Here is a 23,289-nt window from a genome sequence, read left to right as displayed (position 1 = left end):
GTACAAGTTCTTTTAGGGAACGACTTGGTTTTTACGTACTTCTAATAGCAAAAACTTAATATTTTAAATGTATTCTAACCAACCCTTAACCACAATCCTCATATTACATTTTTGACGCAGTACTATGCCAAGTACTTAGTTTTTTATACGAACCTGAGGAAAGAGATAGTCAATCTCTGAAACGTCGTTCTACAATAACAGCACTATACTCACATACGTAAGTACAATTTTTAACTTTCCTTTTTTATATTCTCCTCATTTTCAGTAAAAGGTGGTCATAACTTGTGTTGCAAATACATTTAGCATCATTATGTATGCAAAATCGGGTGCAAGTATTTCAGAGGGTTGATAACACTTCCTCTGGACACAAGGCTGAAGTGCACACCCATAAAGTCCATGCCTAGCCTGGGATTCAAACACAGGACCCCTGACATCGTAGCATGCTGTCTGCCAACAAGGTCAGATCAAAAATAATGAAATGTAATATCTGTGACAACTTGTAGCAATCAATATGTCTAACATATTGGATTCGTGCGTGTTACTCACTATCTATAAACAAAAATACGTTAGAGTATTCAAATTGGTCTACTTACGCAAGTGAGTATGTATTCTTACATGGACGACGTTTCGGAAGCTTTACTGCTTCCTTCCTCAGGTTGTCGTTTTCAGCTCGGAATATCAAGCCATGTCAGAGAAGTGTCATGTAAGGATACAGGGTGAAAGGTTCGGGTTAAAAACACTTCATAGTGCTTGACCTATACAGAATTAAAACCACTTTGCTAAAAACCCCTTGCTTCACCTTGACAGGGAGTTTAGACTCTCAACGGCCACTCTAGTTTACCGTAGCGGTGGTTTTTACATGTTTTAATGTGAGTTTTAAGGGGTTTTTAGCAAAGTGGTTTTAATTCTGTATAGGTCAAGCACTATGAAGTGTTTTTAACCCGAACCTTTCACCCTGTATCCTTACATGACACTTCTCTGACATGGCTTGATATTCCGAGCTGAAAACGACAACCTGAGGAAGGAAGCAGTAAAGCTTCCGAAACGTCGTCCATGTAAGAATACATACTCACTTGCGTAAGTAGACCAATTTGAATACTCTAACGTATTTTTGTCAATATGTCTAACCGTAATTTGTACTGACTAGACTGTTTTACACAAATGTTAACCTCACATAATAATGTTTACGGACACTGACATTGCACATCTACATATAGAAGCACCATGTTAGTACTATACCACCCCTACACACAGGAACATACATAAGTAACATGCATATAACACACATGCAACACAAAACATAAAAAGCAAGAAAAAAAGACTGTAATACCTCACTTCTCTTCCTGGAAGTTGAAAGTATCAAAAGGCTCTGTCCATACAAACGAGTCACTAGAATTCTTTGGTCTATCTCTTGCAGCAGAGCCGGAAGCAGACTCTGCCTTGGCAGGTTCACTAAAGAAGTCATCGTCGAAGGGATCACTATCACGGCAAAAAATATTTACAGATTCCGACTTACGAAGGCTCGACGTTGAGTCTGCCCTTAATAAATTTGAGAAACGTGACTTCAGTGGCAAAGGTTTCTCAAATTTATCTTCTGTCCACGGGCTAGATTTTTTATTTGAATGTTTAGATTCCGCTACGTTTGGTGTGCTTGTCTCGCTATTGTCGGGAAAAGCAACACTTTCTGGAAGTTTGTGATCACTAGCGTTTGCACCTTCAACACCGTTATCTGATGGCAAGAACACCTCATCACTAGCGTACTTCACGATCGAATTTCTTCCATTTTTTTGGTTCACGGCACTGCCACTTTCTTCAACTACACTTTCAACCCTAGCACTACTTTTAAAATCGTCATACGGAGATCGTCTGTGGTCGCTTACATCACTGGAAACACTAGATTGAAGTCTAGCACTACCGTGACGAGTTTCTGGCGGTGTGAAGTCATCTTCGAAAGGTGACTGCCTCCTGCTCGAACCCCTAGACGTCCTTCCCTTCCCAACATCACCCATCGTAGGAGATTCCTTATTTTTCGGCGGCTCCTGTGGGCTGGTGGGAGGAAACTCCTTAGATCTTGCACCAGTTTCCGGGAAATTGCCTTCTTTTTTATGCGCGAAAGCATCTCCCTGTGAAAATGGCGAAGTTTGAATTCCAAAATGTTTCCTTGTCATTGGCGACTTTTTCTTTGAACCTTCTCCCACGTCAGAGCCTTGGTTTTGAAAATCGAAAGAAAACTCGGTCTCTCCGGACTGAGAAACAAAATCATCATCGAAAGGTGATCTTGGGTGATAGCCTTCAGCACTTGGAGGACGACCGTAAGATTTTCTGTACTTCTGCGCTCTACCTGTATGGAGGGTTCTGGATCTTTGTTCGTACGATAAGTCCCTATCGTGCGACCTACCATAATAATATTCATGTTCTTGATCTGAATTAAAACCATGGTCATCTTTCCATGTTCGCCGAACTTGGTCTCCGCTTGACGTCCGGTATCTCCTGTCAGGGAAGCTTTCTCTCGATTCCTGCCGTGGACTTGGAAAGTTGTGTTTGTCTGGCCGGGACTTGTACTCAGACTTTTCATACTCGTCTCCGAAATCATATCCCTCAGGCGGCAAGCTTTTTTCTGAAGTTTTCCTCGAATCTGACGAACCACTTGGCCTTTTCTGCCATGAAGATTTTCTAGCCTGGTACCTTCCTGTACCGTCAAAGTTTTCTTCTTGGTCACCATACTCGTCTTCCCATGACGATTCCTGAGATCTCTCCTTGTAATACCCATAGTGGCCATCTTGCTTTCTTCTTCCCTGCATACCGAGCTTTCTCCCCTTGTCCCCCCACATGTAATCCCTGTCGTCGAAATCTGGTTCGAAAGATGGGTCCCGTCTTCTGTATTCTTCATCCCAATTCCTTCTCCTCCTTTCTCCCCGGCCGTAACTTCTATGTCGCATCTCTTCATCTTGCACAAATTCATGCCTCCTGCTGTCGTCACCCCAGGGTGCGACTCTACGTTTCCTCCGTTCGTCATATTCTGGTCTTTCGTCGTCCCACGATGGACGTCTCCGTCTCCCTTCGTCTCTTGAACCCCTCTTTGGCCTGCACTTCCACGATCTTTCATACTCTATTTCCTCTTCTTCTTCTTCCTCTTCCTCATCCACATCCTTCCATCGCTTTGGTCCATCCCATTTCTCTATCTCTCTCTCCCTCTCGCTCCATGGAGATACTTCTCGTGATCTCTGGCCTCTTCTCCATGGCGATTCTCTTCTGTGACTTCTTCCATCTTCGTGATACACCCTCTCAACTGGTCCTTCGTAGGATTCTCTATCGCTTTCCCGCCAACCATTTTCTCTCCTCGGCTGTTCCTCCCACCCTTCGTCTCTTCTCTCTTGTTCCCAACCCTCTTCAAATTCTTCTTCATCCTTCCAAGGAGCATCTCGCCTCATCCTTCGCCTCTTGCTGTCAAACTTTGGTCTCGGCACAGGACTCTCTTCCTCGAATGTTTCCTTCCACGTCGTAGAAGATTGGGGGCTTTCGCCCTTTGCTTCGGAAGACCAAGAAAGTGCACCACTATCTTTCTCATTTGCAGCATCTTTGACTTCCATTTCAATCTCATCCTCCGGAACATCTTTCTTGGGCGTTTCAAAGCCCGCGTCAAATTTTGCCCAACCCTCGGCAGGGGTTTCTGCTTTATCATCCTCCTTCCCTTCTTTCGGCGATTCTATACTTTCCTCCTCAGCTTCTGCTAAAGATGAAGTACTTGCTTGTTTATCTGCCGGCAATTCTGATTTTATCTTATCCTCAAATTCAATTTCTGCTTTAACCGGTGTTCCAGCAACATCATCTGATTTTGCACTTTCTTCCATAACCTCGGTTTCCGCTTCTGCCTCCACTTCATCAATATCTTCTTCCGGAATTACATTATCTATAATTCCCTGCGTTTCCTTAGGTAGGACATCAGCAGGAGGTGAAGATTCTGTTTCTTCACTTTGTTGCCTGGACAAAGCAAGAAGATCAGCTCCTTCTTCCTCGTTCTTCTTCTCATCTTTGACAGGGGTAGCAGAGATGTCATCAGCTGCCTCTTCTTCTACAACTTCATTGTCAGTTTTCTCTTTCATTCCCACCACTAGAGAAATTTCCCTCAACGCTGCATATTTGTCCTCATCGGCAGCAGCATCCAATGCCTCCTTTTTGTCATCCTCCACAGCATCAGCTGAAGCTTCCTCCTCTTCTTCTGCCGAGAGTTTGTCGTCCGTCTCCTGAACGATCTCCTGCTCGACCAGCTCTCGAAACACGGCATATTTGTCAAACGGAGCCTCCTGGAAAACATCGTCTGATTTATCAGGAAACGAATCTGAGGCAAAGTTGGTTTCAAAGTCAGCCTTGAAAGATTCATCGTCGAGCGATTCTTTCAGAGCAGCGTACCTTTCTCTCTTTACATTTCCTGAAACATCTTTTGATTCAGAATCTTTTCGAACGAACTCTTTGTCACATGAAGTTTCAGTAACGGAGGTTACGCTGCCTCTTTCTGCAGGTCTGTCAAATGACTCTTTATCAACGCTTTCTGAAAACTCAGAGAGACATTCTGCAAGTTCCTGAAGTGTCATTTTGGACAGGTGATCGGGAGATACGTTGAGCATGCTGGACAGTTCCGGGATGCCCAATCTTGTTAGTTGGCTTAGTGTAATGTTCAGAGAATGTGCTATCTTCTTCTGACCTCTTGTAATGGTTGCTGAACTACTTGGCTGAAACAATGACGAGACAGTAGTAACTGGAGCTTGCGCTTTTGTTGGTACGTCATCTGCGAAGGGATCAACCTTTGCTGCCCCACGAGCTGCTCTCTGCGATTTTGGTGGTGGCAGCAGAGGGAAAGGTTCCGCACCAGTATGCTTTGTTCCAGAAGAAGAGTGCTGTCTTCTTGGTCTTTGAGGTCCAAAACTTTCAAACTCGCCAAACCTTGGGCGACGAGCAGGTACGGGAATTGGAGGACTCTTCAAGTCTGCGCCAAATGGAGGTGACGAAGATTCGTAGTTATTTATGTAGTCATATTGGGGATGGTCATTCACTGGTGGCCGTGGAGGAGGTTTTGATAAGACACCCGTCTGTTGGCGTTTAGGAGGTAATGGTGGCGGTTTGGTTGTTGCTGGTCGCGGCGGTGGTTCTGGTGCCGATTCGCCAAACTCGCCGCTCGATAACCTCAATTTGGTTCCAGAAAATATATGTTCGGTGCTGTCCGTCAATGAGAATACGCTATCCTCTCCGAAACCATGCAATCCGCTACCGTTAGACTTGGAAACCGATGCGATCGTGTTCTGCTTCATTAACCGAGGAGGAGTGGTTGGTCGTCTCGAGCGTGGGTCACTCGGAGGCGGACTAAGGCTCGGGAACGGCTGAGTATCAAATCCTGACGTCTTGCACACATCTACAGTCATCTGTCTTCCAAACTTCTTTGACTTATGGGAATACTTTGGACTAGGTAACTTCACTACTTCACTCATGCTCGCTTGCTTGTGAGTGCGAGGAGACTTACTGCCTGATTTGGCTTCGCTGCTGTTGGCGATCATGCCAGGAGGGGGAGGGCTGGGTGATGTTCTGGCGGAGGAGTGCCGAGAGGACGGTGGTGGGGGTAACAGCGTAGCAACTGGACTCTCGGACCCAGATTTGCAACTCTTCTCAGGAGGAAGAGAAACACGCAAAGGACCATGGTACAGTGACTGCGATGATGGAACGGAACTGGAATCAGGCGACGCGGACGATCTCTTTGAGTCGCTTCCTGATTTCTCCCCTGACAGTGATTTCTCCACCTTCCTTGCTCCAAACATGGTAAAGTCGGCGAAACCTGTATCAAATGGATCACGTTCAACGGGTGGGAACGCTGAAATTTGAAATGTGCCATTCATGTCCTCATCAGCGAAAGGATCGGTCTTTGCAAACGGATCATTTTCGACGAAAGGGTCACCCTCCAACGATTTTGTAGAAGTAAACACAACATTAGTGGAAGTGTTAGTAGGCTCTGTACTAGACAACACATCATTAGACTGGGAAGTCACAACACCTTTAAACAAATCCAGTTGGGAAAAGCTAGTCACACTATCACTTTGAGTAGTTGGAACGACACTAGAATCCCTTGACACAGTGTTTGCATCCCCCCCTACGTTTAGATTGTTGCTACCTGTCTCGAAGTTGCTCTGAAACAATGATATGTCACTCTCCGGTTTAGCCAGTGGAGCCAACGCTTGAGGCGGCGCAATGGTTGCGGGGTCCGTGGTCTTCTCCTTCTCTCCTACTAAATCCTTTAAGACTTTCTTCGGTGGATTCTTCAAATCCTGGAAGAAGTCTTTTTTATCTACGTACGGCTTGATTTTCCCCGTTCCCAAAGGATCAAGCTCTGTGAACACATCGAACTGCATGCTCTGGGGATCAGGACTCTTTGCCTGTGACGGGGTAAGCTGAAAGTAGATCCGAGAAATTGCATTCAGAGAATTATCACTTTAAACAATACATCTATATACTGTACATGTTTCCAAAATATTAACAAATAAAATTATCGATAACTTTACTGGTGCTTTTAATGTAAACTAGTGATATCAAATTCTGACCAATAGCAAAAAAGGAGCGATATAAAATTGCAAATGGTCCTTGAAGAACCTATATGGTTCATTGACCTCTTAAATAAATATATGTTACCAGATGACTGCAACGGAAAAGAAGCTGCATAGACATTTAGTTTTGAAAAAGGGGGAGCCGTGAGTATATGTTTTCACCCATAAGAATTATAACAAAATGGCAGAACGTTGCACTAAATTATAAGATATTTATAGATTTATCAGATCGGTTTACCGATAAACTGATATGCCTATACTGACCAACACCGATACAGCAATGATAAATCTGTCCCATCCCTGCTATAACATTTCAGAGCAGTTCGTACCAGGTTTTCTGCAGTGCTAGCCTCAATGACAAGGCTGTTTTCAGTGGGAAATTTGAAACTATATAAAAATTGGGTCTTTCACCCACCACGTAAAGGGTCCAGCAGAATGATCTCTCAGATATTACTTGGGCAACATAGGCACTGTATTCCAGTGGATGCTTGAGTCACATATCCTTGAGCACTATATTCCCATCCTATCCTATATTAATTATTTTCCTGTAGTTTACGGTTATTACAAGCATAAGAAAACAGTTATCGTTGTGACATTTCAGGAGAACACAAGCTCCCTTCATCAGACATTTATTTTCATTTTGACTACAGATACAGTTATAACAATGGTTAGTAATTTTTTAAACAAAAATAATCTGTTATATAATGGATGTTGTCAATGTTACATTGTTGTAATATAGCAACCTAACTGTGAAAAGAAGCAGTCTGTTTTATTTTTATTTCAGATTTTTTTATCACATTATTTTTTTTATTTAAAATTTTGAATCCAAAATATCATCAGGTAATTAATTCAAAGTCGTCACTGCAATTTTATGTGAGAATTTGCAAAAATTTTTAGAAGTTTTAATTTCAAAATTGTTTTTAGATCACCAAGAAGTTTGGAATGTACATTTAATGAATTCAAAATGAGAAACTCTCTCCCATATGTGGAAACCACAGGAATATATAATATAAGTTGTTCATGTTCAAAGGATTATGTGGGACAAACAGCAAGGAAAATGGCAATAAGATGGCATGAACAAGATTTAGACATTATAAATCTAAACCCAAGAACATGTTTGTCAGCTCACATCATCGAAGAGAAGCATTTGATTAAAAAGAGAAGGGTTTTAAAAAGATTGACAGGAAACACAGAGTTGAATGTCTGGGAAGCTTCGTTCATTGCAGAAGAACACTGGAATAAATTAAATAATGAAAATGGTAACATAGATCCAGTATGGAGTTTTCTTTTTCACAAATGGAGTAAGCCACCATCTTTAAAATTAAATGTAACAGAAAACATCAAGAGACTTTGTGAAAACAATGATGACTTCGAAATACCTGATGATATTTGATGTAACATCTGATGTAACATTGACAACATCCATTATATAATGGATTCTTTTTGTTTAAAAAATTGCTAACCATTGTTGTAACTGTATCTTTAGTCAAAATGAAAATACACGTCTGATGAAGGGAGCGTGTGTGTTCTCCTGAAATGTCACAATGAAAAACTGTTTTCTTATGCTTGTAATAACTGTAAACTACAGGAAAATAATTCTACAATGCAAGCAATGCGTACATACAAGAAAAACTATTATCCTATATTCACTAAATCAGGATTATTGATGATTAAATGTTCAGTGAGAATATTTCAGAATAAATTAAATACATGAAGTTTGTAAATCTCAATGTTGTTGTTTAGACCAAAAGGAATAATTAACTGTTATTACACAGAGTGGGCACTCTAGAACTATGACAAAATTCAAGTATAATCCCTGTTTTTCAAGGTAATCTTTCCAAAAAATCAAGGGCACAAACATGTTAATTTAATAAGATGTAAGCACATTACTAATATTTATCTGCAAAAACTTGCTTATAGAGATTCTATTAATTTCGGTGCCTTATGCACATAGGCGCCGACTCCATGGGGCTTGGGGAGGGGGGGCTCGAGCCCCCCCCCCAATGTTAACGATGTGGGGGCAGAGCCCCCAAATAATTTTGCTTTAGAGGATCTAATGTATTATTTTGCTTCTCTTGTAAAGTTTACTCTGAATTGTGCCACATGAACTTAACTTTAAATACACATTTGAAATGTTCTAGACCATCAACTTTGGGGGGCTGAGACCGCTAAACCATCAACTTTGGGGGGCTATGAACGGAGACAGCAAAACACATGACTTATTACTATATACTAAGTATATAATTACGAGTATTGTTAAAATTTTTACTAAAAAGAGTTTCAAGAGACAATGTACATGAACTAGGGTAGTGGATGGGACGTTTGGGCTACAAATGGCTCTCACATGACATTCAGAACGAGATCATTGATATATTAGGGAGATCTGTTTTGCGTTCCGTGGTAGCAGTTATTAAAAGTCGGGAATATTTTGCTATTATGGTTCACGAAACTTGTGACATATCCATCCGTGGACACTTCATATTCTGCATTAGAATTGTGAATAAAAATGTTGATATTTTGGGGGCTCTGATCACTGAAATAAATTAATGAATGACTCACTCAGTCCCTTTTGTAAGTTTTGGCCCCTGCTTATGCACCAGCACTTAGGAACTTGTTGCTTCACTGGGGCCACCGAAATTAATAGAGCCTCTATAAGTACGTTTTTGCAGATAAATATTAGTAACGTGCTTACGTCTTATTATTATCAACCACGTCTTTCATTCCTCGAACATGAACGTTAATCTAAAACATATAATTTAAGGTGTGGCGTTTACATTTGCCACTTGACATACTCAGATTAGAAATACATCTACAAACACAAGTCACAAATGTTATGGGATATATATTAATTTACAAAAAAAAAATTGTTAAGTGTATACGAATTTCACACTCAAATTTACCTAATCAACTTTAAGATATCTTAGTCTGCAAGAATTTTCAGTTTTTTTAGATAGATTGTTCTGCAAAGGGTGCTAACAAAGTAAAGGATTTGAGAGAATTTCATTTCATTTCCCACGCAATTCCTTTTCCTTTTCTTCCCTGATAAAAATAATGGCTAAACTGTGAAAAACTTGCATCAGGGCAATAATAAAAATGTACAAATTCAATGGGACTTGGAATAATAAAAGTTGCATTTTTCACGTCTATAGAGAAAAATTCATGCAGAATTCCCAGAATTCTCTGTGAGTAGCCACCCCGTTACAGCACTGTGAATGATCTCCGACTCTCTCCACAAGCCACAACCAATATACAGGGTGTCCCACTCGTAAGGGGCCCCGGAAAAAGTGTTATAAAAATCTGAATAAAAGAAGATATGAAACCAAATGTGTACATGACATACCTTTATGGTTGAGAAATGAAGGTACATTACAAGAAGCGCTGGAAGTGACATCCCCCATCTGTATACACAGTTCAACACGACGCTGCATGTTCGTGAATGTTACTGCCAGAGTATTCGGCGTGACTGCCTGGATTTCACAGTGGATGTTCTCACGTAACTCGTCGATGGTTTAAGGTGACCCCACAGAAAAAAGTCAGGGTCAAGTCCGGTGACCTTGGGGGCCATAATCCTTTCGAAATCACTCTGTCAGGGAAAAATGATTCCATCACAGCCATACTCGCGTCAGACGTGTGGCATGTTGCCAAACCCAAGTGTCAGTTCCTCGTCATCCAACTGGTCCACAAATTCATGAAACAATACCTGGTATGCATCACTGTTGACAGTAGTGTCAAAAAAATTGGCCCGATGATGCGCCGCTGTGATAATGCTATTATGCTATGCTATTGCCCACCTTCACAAACATACAGCGCCATGTTGAACTGTGTATACAGGTGGGGGGGGAGGGCACTTCCAGCACTTCTTGTAATGTACCGGGGCCTCCCCGATGGTGCAGTTTTAGCGTTGCCGCCTTGTAATCAAGGGGTCCCGGGTTCGATACCCGGTGGAGGCACAAGTGGTTCGGATCCCACTTTAAAAAACTGTAGGTCCAGTCCCGATTAGCCTTACTGTGCATAAAGTGGACTTAAAACAACAAATCAATCAATCTTGTAATGTACCTTCATTTCTCAACCATAAAGGTATGTCATGTACAAATTTGGTTTCATATCCTCTTTTATGAAGATTTTTATAACACTTTTTCCGGGACCCCTTACGAGTGGGACACCCTGTATATCAAGATTAACAGGCATTCATAATAATGAACATGGTCTGCCAGTGAATCTAGCATAAAACAGCTTGGTGAAACTGTGTCTGCACTGGCTGTCTGTTGCCTTTAACAACCTTCAATGTTTTAATCCCTGTATTTCTGGGAAAAGACCGTGGTTTGCAGCATAGACACTACTTTTTAACTACTTACACACTGCAGTGGGTATCTTTCGTCCTTCATGTTTTATTACATGCAATCTTCTGTAGTTATCTGAATGCTGTTAACATGAGTAATAAAAAGTATCTTGCTTATCACAAAGTGTGGCAATAAGTGCTTTTTCCAAAATGGGTGTCAGGAAACGTTTTTATAAATATTCCTCATTATAAAGCTGTTCCTGAATGAAGAACCAGCTTATCAAAGGAAGCTTTTCTTGTGGTGATATGCCACATACTTAAAGAAACTCAGATTGCATCTTCTTTCACAATCTTGACAAGATGTGAAAAGGTAAATAACCACGTTTTAAGCTTCAAGTTGCACTTGTCATTCAAGAAAATAAAGATTTATTAAACATTATTAAAAATAAATGAACAAAATAAGGCATAAAAACATTTTTATATAGACCAGTTTACTCAAAACCTTCTGTCGCCCTTTGGAAGCAATGGATTGCCGTGAGATTTGGTATAGAGGCTGATATCATGGGGATATTAATGCTGATGACAAAAAAAAAAAAAAAAAAAATAGTTACAATTTTCACCACCAGGTGGAAATGTGGTGAAATAACTACAACCAGAAATCATATATGCAAAATTCTATTTTTAATTTTGTTGTTACCGGCCCTTTGAAAGCGTAAGACTGCATGATCAATGATTCAACAGCTTTCTTTTCCTTCCTCGATAAAAATAAAAGATAAACTGTAAAAAACTTGCCCGGTTAGTACACACCCTGTTCTGTGTATTCATTATACTACCTGGTCTTTCAACACAGATAAACTTGATAATAAAGGTCTCATCCTTGCATAAATATTCCTTATGCTGCACTAAACACTTTCTACATATTCAAATACATACATAAACATACATTACACAAAAATAAAGTTGTGATCTGCATCTCAGATATGTTTTGCAAGAGTTCTCTAACACCTTCAAATTACCCAGCAAAGCAATTGAAAAAAGAAAAAAAAAGGGAAAGCAGAAAAGAAAGATTTGAGAAAAAATAAGCCCTTCATTTGCAAAGCTACAGGTAGCACTACAAGCAAACGATCAGGGAGGTATTATTGCTGCATTTGACATGAGGAAGAACCAATGCACATTCTGCAGCATAAGAGAAGGTTTGAATTGAGAGTGTAAATCGCTAATTTTCAATAATTTGGAACAAAATTAAATATAAGCACTACTAACTAACATAGGTATGATTATGACTATAATCTCTGCACTTTTACCTTATTTTCTATGCAAACTTCAGTTTTTAAGTAAATACTAACCTGTGTGTATTAGAAAATACCAAACGCACAACATTAATCACACTTGTACTATTTTAAAATCTATTCTTCATGCCATGTTTTATAAATACCTTAGCATCTTGTGTCCATTATTAAGTCGCATATCTTTGAAAATGATGTACTTACCAGTCCAGATCAATGAGCTAGAATTAGTGAATTATATCATTTGTGGGTATACTGCAGTCAAAGCTTTGCACTTAGGACATAAATTATTCTAACTAGAAAATATAATTTTCTTTGGATGGATATTACTAATCACGTACTTCTTAAAAGTATGTATTTGATCTAAGACTTGTAAGTATACCATATTTCACAGCATAATTATCGCAGATTTTATGTCAATTTTTTTTTTTTTGCAAAAAAGTGGAGTGCGACCATTTTAAAAAAAAATGTGTCAGTATTACTGGTGACTGAAAATCATTTATAACTTAACTGTCTTACTTCAATATAGTTGAAATCGACACATAATTATTTGGTACGGTCAATGAATAACCGGATTAATGCCGTGAAAAAGCGATGAAACTTACGGGATATGTAGGCCAGGCTGGGGTATGCCACATGTCTGCGAGACAAGTTCCAGACCACATCACTAGGTGGCAGCACTGGCAGGGAAGGGAGGTTGTATATGTGCAATTTGCCTCCAAGGTGCCAGCCAGTCATTCAGTGAGGTGAGTCGTGGCGTTTACAGTGTCAGGTGCCACAAAGGAGGTTCAGCAATCTGTGATACAGTTTTTGATGGCAGAAGGCAACACACCAAGGAACATTTACAAGCATATGATTGCTGTGTATGGTGGTGAGCGCATGTCCCAAACATAACTGTATGAGTGGGCAGGTCGGTTTCGAGCAGGACACACAACAGTATCTGTTGCGGCACGTAGTGGGCACCCTAAATGTGCCATTACGGATGAGTTCATTTCTGCTGTTCTCTGTCCACTTCTCGGTCGCTTCCTCTGGCAGGGTGAGAAAATGAACGCTGCTCTGTACTCTGACATCTTGCGAAACGAGGTGAGACCTGCAATCAGGCGCAAGCGGCATGGCTTCTTGTCACGAGATGACATCCTACTGCAAGACAATACACGTCCCCACGTTGCTGGACATGATTGCACAAATGGGTTGGGAATGCATAGATCATCCCCCCGACAGCCCTGACATATCCCCATGTCACTTTCATGTGTTTAGCCCACTGAAAGGCGCCCTACGTGGAATCCCCTTTGCCTCGGACTCACAACTGCAGGAGGGTCTTCCATTGGTGCTCACAGCAGCCACAGGACGTCTGGGACAGGAACATCAAAAATTTGGTGAAGCGGTGGGATGCCTGCCCCAACAACGCAGGGAACTATGCCGACCAGTATTAAAAGATAAGTCCATACAATATTCATTCCGCTTATTTATTGACTGTACCAAATACTTCATGAGAGTTTAGTACACATTTATCTGGTCTGAAAAAAAGTTAGCACATAGTTGTTATTAAATTGTTAATTATAGTCGAAATATCACACTTTAGAAAATTTACTACAGTTGTGAAGTACGAACTAACAAAATTTAACCTTCAGTGAGTCAAGATTCTGAACCGCTATCATTGGTTTCGTTATCTGACATGCCTATGCAACGATTATGCGGCGACGACGATTATGCGATGAAATATGGTACCTTGAAATTTAATCTTTGAATGAATTTGTACTAGAACACTGTTAGAAGAATGATCTATTAAGCCGTGAAAGTAGCTTCAGTACTATTGCACTACTTTTGCATAAAAAAATAAACCATGACATGGATATTTGTAGTTTTACTTACTAAAGTCGTTTTCACGTTCAGAAGACACAGTGGGCTCTTATGGGCAATGCTTTTCTTATGGGAAATACGAGCGCGCTGTTGTGAAATTTCTGGATTTACAAATTTAGCTTAAGTAAAATCGGTACCTGCAGTTTTGCAGGAAATTTTGTAGAGAATTCGATGGTGAACACAAAACACTGGTAACTTGCTTACATAATTTTAGATAAATTAAAAACGCAAATTGTCTGTGAAAACAAAATTTTTGCATTGTTTTCATTCCTAACGTTGAAACATGCCGTAAAATTGAAGCATTCATTATGAAAAAAATTGACACTGTTTTTTAATTGTTATAGGTGACGGTGGTACTCAGAATTTATCAATATTTAAAGCATATTCGCATTAAAAAATATTCAAATAAAGTATGCAAAGATTTTTTATATTCATGCAGTAGAAAATGTCATCGCTGGCCATTTTTTGTTCTGTAAATCCAAGTAAAAACTTCCAGCGACAAAGTTGTGGAGAAAATAATGAAATTATTTTTTATAACCACTCAAAGGTTCCCAGAAATATTACTTCCATGCATTTGGAGTTTCTTTTTAACCCGACCGCGCGCGAAGTAAGGAGACGTTGTCTGGCCATCTTGAGGTGACTCACCGCAGCATTCCGGCTAATCACCACCAAGTATTCGAGTTGTTATTTTATTTCCATTCAGTAAAAATATTAACTTCATGCAGTTTGTTATAATAGAATTGAAATTAATTAAATTTAATAATTGACAATTATTTCCAATGCTGCTGTTGTGAGCAACATTAGTGCTGTCGCAAATACACACGTTGTTTTTGTTTACATTACTCTCGACATTAATACTTTCAGTTTCCAAAGTACACATAAATTCATAGACACCATATTAACCTTTGAAAGGCTTTCCAACACGTGACAAAATATGGGGCTTCAAGATAGAAATACGACATGCCTTGCTTGAGTCATTGACGTCTTATCAGTTGAAGTGGGCTATAACTCATTTGTTTGTTTGGGTTGCAACTTGAATCTAACCCATGTGCCAGGTTCCCCTTTCTTGCGTGAGAGATCTGCTTTGGTCTGTTTCGACTTTTTCCTCTCTCGAAAAAGTGTATTCAGTTGTGTGAGTGCTCGGTGATTTTTACTTTTTTAAGTGATTTCTGAAGTGTCATTGTTAGAGACAATGTGTCTTTATTTCGTGCATTACACTCGCGCGTGTAGTGATCGCAATGGAAAGTAGGAAAAAGGGTAAGATAATTAAACGTGGCGAGAGAACAGCAGTCTTACGTGTGTTCGCCTACTTGAAGGAAAAGAACCCCGGATGTAGCCAATCGTTTATTGTTAGTGAACTTTGCAAAGCGACTGGTGTCAGTAGAAGCACCTTCTTTAGATTAAGAAAGGAAAGTGGCAAAGGACCAGTCACTACACCGCGAAAAAGACAAGGTGGGCTTCAATATAAAACCAGCAGGGAAGTGAAGTATATAATGACTTCATACGTAGTGCTATACGGTGGAAATTTCACACATTTCTGTTTCAAAATGCTCCCCCTACAAAGGGCCGTAATGAAGGAAGTTAACGACGACAATGATTTGCCCAATTTCACTTATTCAACGTTTTACCGTTTGGTAAAAGAAATGGGGTTCGAATGCGAAAAGCGAGGAAATAAACACTAATGATTGAAAGAAACGATATTATATTGTAGCGACATTCATATTTACGGAAAATGAGACAATTTAAGAATCTAATGGGAAAATGACATGCTAATGAACTGTAGCGTTCACAGTATAATATTAATAATAATTACATATAATTATCATTATATATACAAAATATGTAACACCTTCATTGTGAAGGAAGCTCATTATTTCCCGGCAACATGAGCTAGCGCTGTATTGGCAACACTGTGCGGTTTCTCCATAAGCGCCGTTGTGTCTTCTGAACGTGAAAACGACTATAGATGGTTCTGTTACTTATTATCATGATATGCATCATCTTGATAGCACTGTTACCATCCGTGACTTCTTTTTACTAGTTTTTGAGGATGATAAGGTGCCTATATGTAAGTGGCCTTTGGCTGCCTTAACCCAAAAGTACTCATTGATTTGAGGCTGGGTGATCCCCAGAGCTCCATTATGTTACAAGGTCAAAAAAATTCTGACCTTAGATTACCCAGCACGGGAATCAAAACCGGATTTCCTGCATGGCAGTCAGTTGTACTACCGACTAGAACACCGTGGCCCTATTTTATTGAGAATATTTTTTTGATGGCTGAATATGAAGGCAGTATTTTGACTGAAAAATATCAATGGCAAGTGTGTCTAACAACCAAACCAGCCTGAAAATGTAGACGAAAGAGCGCCATTTGCAGCCTCCAGGGCGCCATTTTGAAAAACTCGAAAATTCAAGATGGTGGCAACATTTTCTTTAGGTAAATTTGGATTCAGAAAATGCCTGAGCTGGTTGTTTAAATGCCCCTTCCAGAGCTGTGAATGTGTTAGATTCTATTTTGCTATTTTCAATGGTTAAAACCACAGCCTCAATTAATCCTTAATTTAATCAAGCAGTAATTTATAACTATTTTTTCACCCTTAATTTACGAATAATGACACACAATTGCATACAATATTTACCTGATCCAATTTTTCTGTACTGTCAGTGGAAGTGTTGATTACTTCATTCTGAGATGTCGAGTTTGCAGGTGGAGTCAAATTACTTTCTCCGAACAAGGCATCGGTATCCTGATCGAACCATGAATCTTGCACAGGTGCCTCTGGTGGCTTAATCTCGGACAAGGCAGCGTAACGATCAGATGCATGGGAGGCTTGTGATCGTGCTCTAGAAGAAGTCTTGAAAGGATCGGAGCGGCCCGAGTCTTTCGAGGAAGGGGGAGGGGGGAGGAACTTTATGGATTCGAACGGATCCTTCACGGGAGCTTCGGTTGCCGAAAAGGGTGGAGTGAAGGAGTCTCCGAAAGGATCGGTGCCGAAAGGGTCTTCCTTCGCAGCCACGGGACCAAACGGATCAGACGGGGTGATTTTTTCCATCTGATGGATGCCCTGTTGGATGCTGTTCAGCTCGATCTCCAGATCGAGAAGATCTGCGATGACTTCTGACGTCTGCTGTGCAGATTTTGTCGACGCTGCTATGTTCCCGCTTTCCTTAATATCCTCCTTAATGGTCCTCATCTTTGATGCTATTTGATCTAATGCTCCTGCTCCATTCTGCAATGATATTTACACAAGCACTGTGTACGTGCAAATAATATGAACACCACTTCCTGTATTATAGTAATTTGCAAGAATGCAAAAATAGTAGAAGGGTGTACAATTAAATTATGTACTAGATAATATAGAATACTTTGTATTCATGTCCAGATATTATTAGAATAATTAAATCAAGACGACTTAGGTGGGCAGGCCATGTGGCACGAATGTGAGAGGAAAAACAAGTTTACAGGATTCTTGTTTGGAAACCTGAAGGTAAGAGACCTGTAGGAAGGCCAAGACGAAGATGGAGGGATAACGTTGAGATGGACCTAAAGAAAAATGGGTAAGGATGGAAAAGATTGCATTGATCTTGCACAGGATAGGGTAAGATGAAAGGCTTGTGTTGCTGCACCCATAAACCTTCAGGTTTAGGAAGGCTAGAGAGTTAGTTAGTTAACATATAATATACTGACACTTAAATCTATTATAACTAGTCTTACGCTGATACCTCTTATACGTAAGTACCAATTCCTGTGAACACAATACTAATATCTGGACATTTCTGAAATTTAAAATTGAAATAACAATAACCTAATACTTCTTTTAACTGATGCCAATTCTAGGGTGTTCGGGAAAAGGCAAATAAAGTCACAAACTGCAAACTTCTCAAGTCACACTGAATGAAATAGAGCAGGGCCGGACCGTAGCGAATCAGGGGCCAGAGGGGAATCCCCCTCCGAAGTTTGGTAATAATAATATCGTCTTTATTGAGAGGGCGTGTTTCTGCCTCGCGGGCCGTTCTTACAACAAACCCTTAGAAATAACAAAAAAAATATTACAATTGACACTTTACACTTCTTGAACATCATTGTTGCAGTAGAAAAAATAATAATAAAAAAAAAAATATTCATACTTAGAATGCAAACAATTAATGTACTGAAGGTACAGAGTTAAATCTAAAACCACAATTAGAACACAATTATTACAGCTAAAACTAAAACCAATACCTCATTCCCGTTCATTACAAAACTACTTTGTAAAATTTGTTTGCAGTCACGAGTGAAAATGTAGGCAGCACATATTATTTTTCTCCAAACTTGATAAAAGGTTAAATTTACAGAACATTTGATTTACGAGCTGAAGTCAAAGTAGCAGGAAGTAATTAGAATATTTGCTTTCGGCTTCAGCTATGAGAGCGAAGAAGGGATATGTGTGCAAGATATTGAAAATAAACTGTATGTACTCATAATTACAGTCGCCGCAGTGGAAATCTTTACATGTTATCGCGTGCGTGCGCCAACTGTGCCATTGTTATACTCCGAAATAAACAAAGTGGAAGGGGTCTCTAATCTTGTGATTGGTCAGTGAACAGCAGCCGACAGTGTTGTGGTTATGCTTTGGCTAAGAGTCTTTACAAGGGAACCAGAAAAAAGGAGTCTCGGTTGTGGTATCCAGTGCAAGGAATTTCTCTGTGTTACAGAAGTGTGCAGTTTCGTCATTTCGTTGTTTCTGCCTAAGAAGACAATTGGGAGGAAGAAGTTGACAACGGAAGAGAAGACTCGTGCCTTGACTTTGCTTCAACAAGGTATGTCTGTGATTCGTGTTGCAGCTGATTTGACACTTGACGAAACTGCACACTTCTGTAACACAGAGAAATTGTTTGCACTGGATACCACTCTCGGCTGCTGTTCAGTGACCAATCACAAGATTACAGACCCCTCTCACTTTGCTTATTTTGGAATATAACAATGGCACAGTTGGCACGCGTGATAACCATGTAAAGATTTCCATTGCGGCGACTGTACACGATATTTCTAGATTTTCTGTGTACCATATTAACATAATTAACATATTCCCCCACATGCACACATAATTTACTTTCATATAATACTGTTAAACTTTTGAAACCCATGACCCTCCCCGGAGGTCAATTCTGGCTACAATCTCATGTATGTAATGTTCATTATTTAAAGAATGAGTATAAATAACTGTCTACTGTAAAATTGCATTTTTAATATAAGTGCTTTTCCCCGAACAGGCTAGAATTAGAATAATAGAAATATTAATACTTGAACTCTATAGTAGCTTAAAGTTGTTCAGAATACAGGGTAATCATAAATGATTCATCAGGTTTTAAAGTTAAATATTTCCAAAACTATTAATGTGTGTGTACTAATCATGAAACGAAAGAACACAACTGATAGTATAATTTCTCATTGTAACCATGGCACCTGCCGACAGATGGCAGTACAAATCTAGTTTCCAAAATGGCGTTTATGCAGCAGAAAGCATTCTGTGTTTTGGAACGTGAGAAGTCTTTTTCCTTTGTTACCGTACAGCGTGCATTCCGAAGACAGTTTGCAACTGCACCACCAGGTCACTAAAGCAGAACTGGTTGCCTGTGGAAATGCCTGGATTGGGCAATGTGCTGAAGATGACTTAGCACTTTTCCCATGGCCTCCTAGATATCCCGACTTAACGGTTTGTGATTTTTTCCTTTGGGGACATGTGAAAGACACAGTGTATATGCCACCACTACCAACAACTTTGGTTGAGCTGGAGGATCGCATTACAGCTGCATTTACGACCATTAGTCGGGATATGCTAGAGTGCGTGTGGGGGCAAACTAGACTATCGCATGGATGTGTGTCGTGTGACGAAAAGAAGCCACATTGAACATTTGTGAAAGTATGTCTGAAACTTGGACAGTTTCTGTTTATTTACCATGTATCATTCTTTACTGCATATGTTATATATTTTTTAATGCAGCCTTTTCAAACCCGATGAATCATTTATAATTACCCTGTATAATTTCACTACAATATAAACCATCTTGACAAACATGCCATAGAAACTGAAAACACTTTGATTTCTACATTTCACATACGTCTTGTTGGTATCTAGATGGCTGCTTCTGAGGGGGTGCATATGATTACCTGAAGTGTTTTCTTCAGCCGATGAAAATGCAAACGAGACATTTGTGAAATGTAGGAAACAGAGTGTCTCAATCCCCGTACTATGTTTCTCAAGATCACAACTAAATTTATTCCGAACAGTTATGAAAATTAACATATAATATTGTATTGCAGCTACACCCATGATTTAGCTAAAACAGATAACGTTTGAGATCTGAGCATTTGTATTTAAGTCAAGTTTGTGCAGATAGGCTAATCAGGACTGGACCTACAGTTTAAAGTAGTGCCTGAATCACTGTGCAATGTGCCTCCACTGAGATTCAAACCTGGGACTCCTTGACAAGATAATGTGAATATTAGAGTAGATGTCAATTAATCACAATATTGGCATATGATGGAGGAATGAATTGGCAAGCATTTGAACTGATAATTTTTTGATACTTGAAACACTGTTGTATCACTATTAGTTGATATCTTGTTAATAAGTGTTGGAACAACAATGTCACACTGCAACTTTGCTCTGCAAACATGCTAGTTCTTTACCCCAATATAAAAATAAATCTGTTATTTCTAAATAAGACTATGCTTGCCACACAATTTTGCTGAGGAATTAATAAAAATTTCAGATTAAATCAGACTTCTGTTAAAGTGTGATACTGACCTCACGGGAGGAATCTGATGCAAATTAATTATAATTTAACATCAAATGTTGAAAGCTGCATAAAGTGACATTATATTTTGTACTGCGATGTTTAAAATTTTGTACTGCGATGTTTAAACAGGAAAAACTTTATTTCTCTTGCAGTGTACGGTTATTACGAGCATATAAACACAGTTTTTCGTTGTGACGTTTCAGGAGAACATATGCTCCCTTCATCAGCCATTTATTTTTAGTTTGATTAAAAGCGTGTGTTATCCTGAAAAGTCACAAGGAAAAACTGTTTTCATGCTTGTACTAACCGTAGACTACATGAGAAATAATTCTAATACATATAAGAAAAATTAGAAAAACTTTGATTAACTGATGACTTTTCTTAACTATTGGTTACTGTTTGTATCTTCATAATTTAAGTAAAGATTTTCATTATCATCTGAAACAATCAGTGCTAAAAGATTTTTGGCACTACTTCTTGAAGTGTATTTTCAGGAGTAATGTTCTACAGTCCCGTGCGAATTAATCGGAACAAGATATTTTTATGCATGATAGAGTCTCAAACTTGACTATAGTTTCATGATGATGAATCTATGACAAATCGTGTAATACAAATTATATAACAGAAAGAAGAACATATTAGCTATTAAGAAATATTACGAATATGTAATTTATTGTTTCTGAATAGTGTAATTGATGAATTTGGGTATAAGTACAAAAAATACATAAAGTGTGTAGTTATTGTCATATTTCAATTAATTTGCACGGGACTGTACTTGTGTGTGAATTCGCCCACTAATAAATGTATGAACGTTGAGAAAATATTTCAAATAAAGTAGGCCAATCAGAAATTAGGTCTTCCGTGTCTTTACAAGAATGGGCCTCAATCATGACTGCTCGAGCCACAATGCAACAGTTCATGACGAAGGCGAAACGCACTTATATTACTGAATATGACTGACAGAAATAAGATTACACTTCATGAAATACATGTGTATAATTTCACGTGGAACATCATAAATATGTAGTGAAACTAAAAAAAAGTACTGTTACTATATAATGTCAAATTGTGCTACTTGTGAGATTAAAAAAAATACAATTTATACTGTAGTTCATATCTCAGGTACTATATGAAAACCACTCACTCATTTTCTCACATACTGGAAGAGACATTATGTTCAGTAATACAATACACAACACAATTAAACAACAAATGTTATGACTAACAGTTATGAAAAGTATTACGAAAATCAGTTCATTAATACCCAGATGAAATTTTAACATATTCGTACTAAAACATAACAGAGACTTGGTGCTATTAGCAGAAATCAGAAATGTTTGGTGAAAAAAACAGAAAGAGAACAGAATTTAGAAATTCCAAGAACTTAAAGCTTCACAAGGAACAAAGCAAAATAAAGCAGACAGAATTCCCCACAAAGAAAGAACGCACATAACAAACTGAAAACAGCATATGTGAGAACAGATCACAACAATTAATTCTATGCACATACTTAAAAAAAAACTGAAAAATTAAAGCTGATTAATAATGATGATAACCAAACTGCAGTTCGGCATATTTTAGAGTTCCAAATATGACTACCTCATCCAATCCTCTAACTTTTTAACCATACATGCTTCAGTGATCTCTATATGTTTTGGCTACTGAATGATGTTTACATTAAAAATATATAACAAAGTGTATAATAACGTAAAAATAAACAAATAAATATAAGCTACACAAAACTTTCCAAGCTGTGCTGTGCAGATATTGAATGTGCAACTTATTTTTGCAGTTCGATCTGTATTATGATTATTGTAATAGATGTGTATAGCTCACTTGTTTATCAGTAACAGTCAAGTTTCACTTATATTAGTAAGCTGAGATTAAAAAAACAACTCCTTTAAGATCACATGCCTTTGTCAATATGATGACATCTTACTTCATGGAGACATGTGATCTTCAAAATGTTGCTTCTTATTTCATGTCAGCTCACTAACGTAAATGCGACTTGACCACAACTACATTATAGCCTTGAAACAGACTGCGAAGTTAACAATACCAGATCAACAATCACATCACAGGTAGAGTTAATAAGACGAAAAGAACATTGTTTTTCACAAATACATATACCCCACAAAATTCGATTGTCATAATCTTAGGCCAAGAAAAATAGTTATTTTCAGTTATACAAAAACATAAGCCGCACATACACCTAAGTAGTAAGGAAAGACATTTAATGCATGTAAGTAATTTACAACTTGTATGGAAACAAAAAGTACAGTTTCGGGGGCATTCCTTTCAAATTATATCTTTACCTGACAATTCTACTCCATATGTTAAAGTGATATCCAGTCTCATTATAGAGTATGCAAGCATTCTTGTCTTTGAGATAAGTGGTCCTGACTTGGATTAAAACTTTCACATAATCACATATTTCATCAGACAAAAAGGTTTGTTTTATGATTTTTCATGCCAACATGTAGAACGAACACAT

General features: G+C 38.9%; 1 protein-coding gene across 1 annotated transcript in view; it reads right to left on the bottom strand.

The window, feature by feature from the left end:
• Dab (DAB adaptor protein) overlaps positions 1-23,289 on the bottom strand; it is a 145,157-nt gene that overhangs the window by 17,246 nt on the left and 104,622 nt on the right. Inside the window, exons 7-8 of the mRNA XM_083115118.1 lie at positions 16,652-17,242; positions 1,331-6,434 (exon numbers count right to left, since the gene is read on the bottom strand). Of these exons, the coding sequence (XP_082971244.1) occupies positions 1,332-6,434; positions 16,652-17,242 (5,694 nt within the window). The 3' untranslated portion in view covers position 1,331. The remainder of the gene's footprint in view (positions 1-1,330; positions 6,435-16,651; positions 17,243-23,289) is intronic.

This window comes from Lepisma saccharinum, chromosome 30, assembly GCF_977018435.1.
Source record: "Lepisma saccharinum chromosome 30, izLepSacc3.1, whole genome shotgun sequence".
Classification (NCBI taxonomy): Eukaryota; Metazoa; Arthropoda; class Insecta; order Zygentoma; family Lepismatidae; genus Lepisma; species Lepisma saccharinum.
The sequence above is the reverse complement of the archived record's forward strand: the minus strand, read 5'-3'. Positions and strand labels throughout refer to the sequence as shown.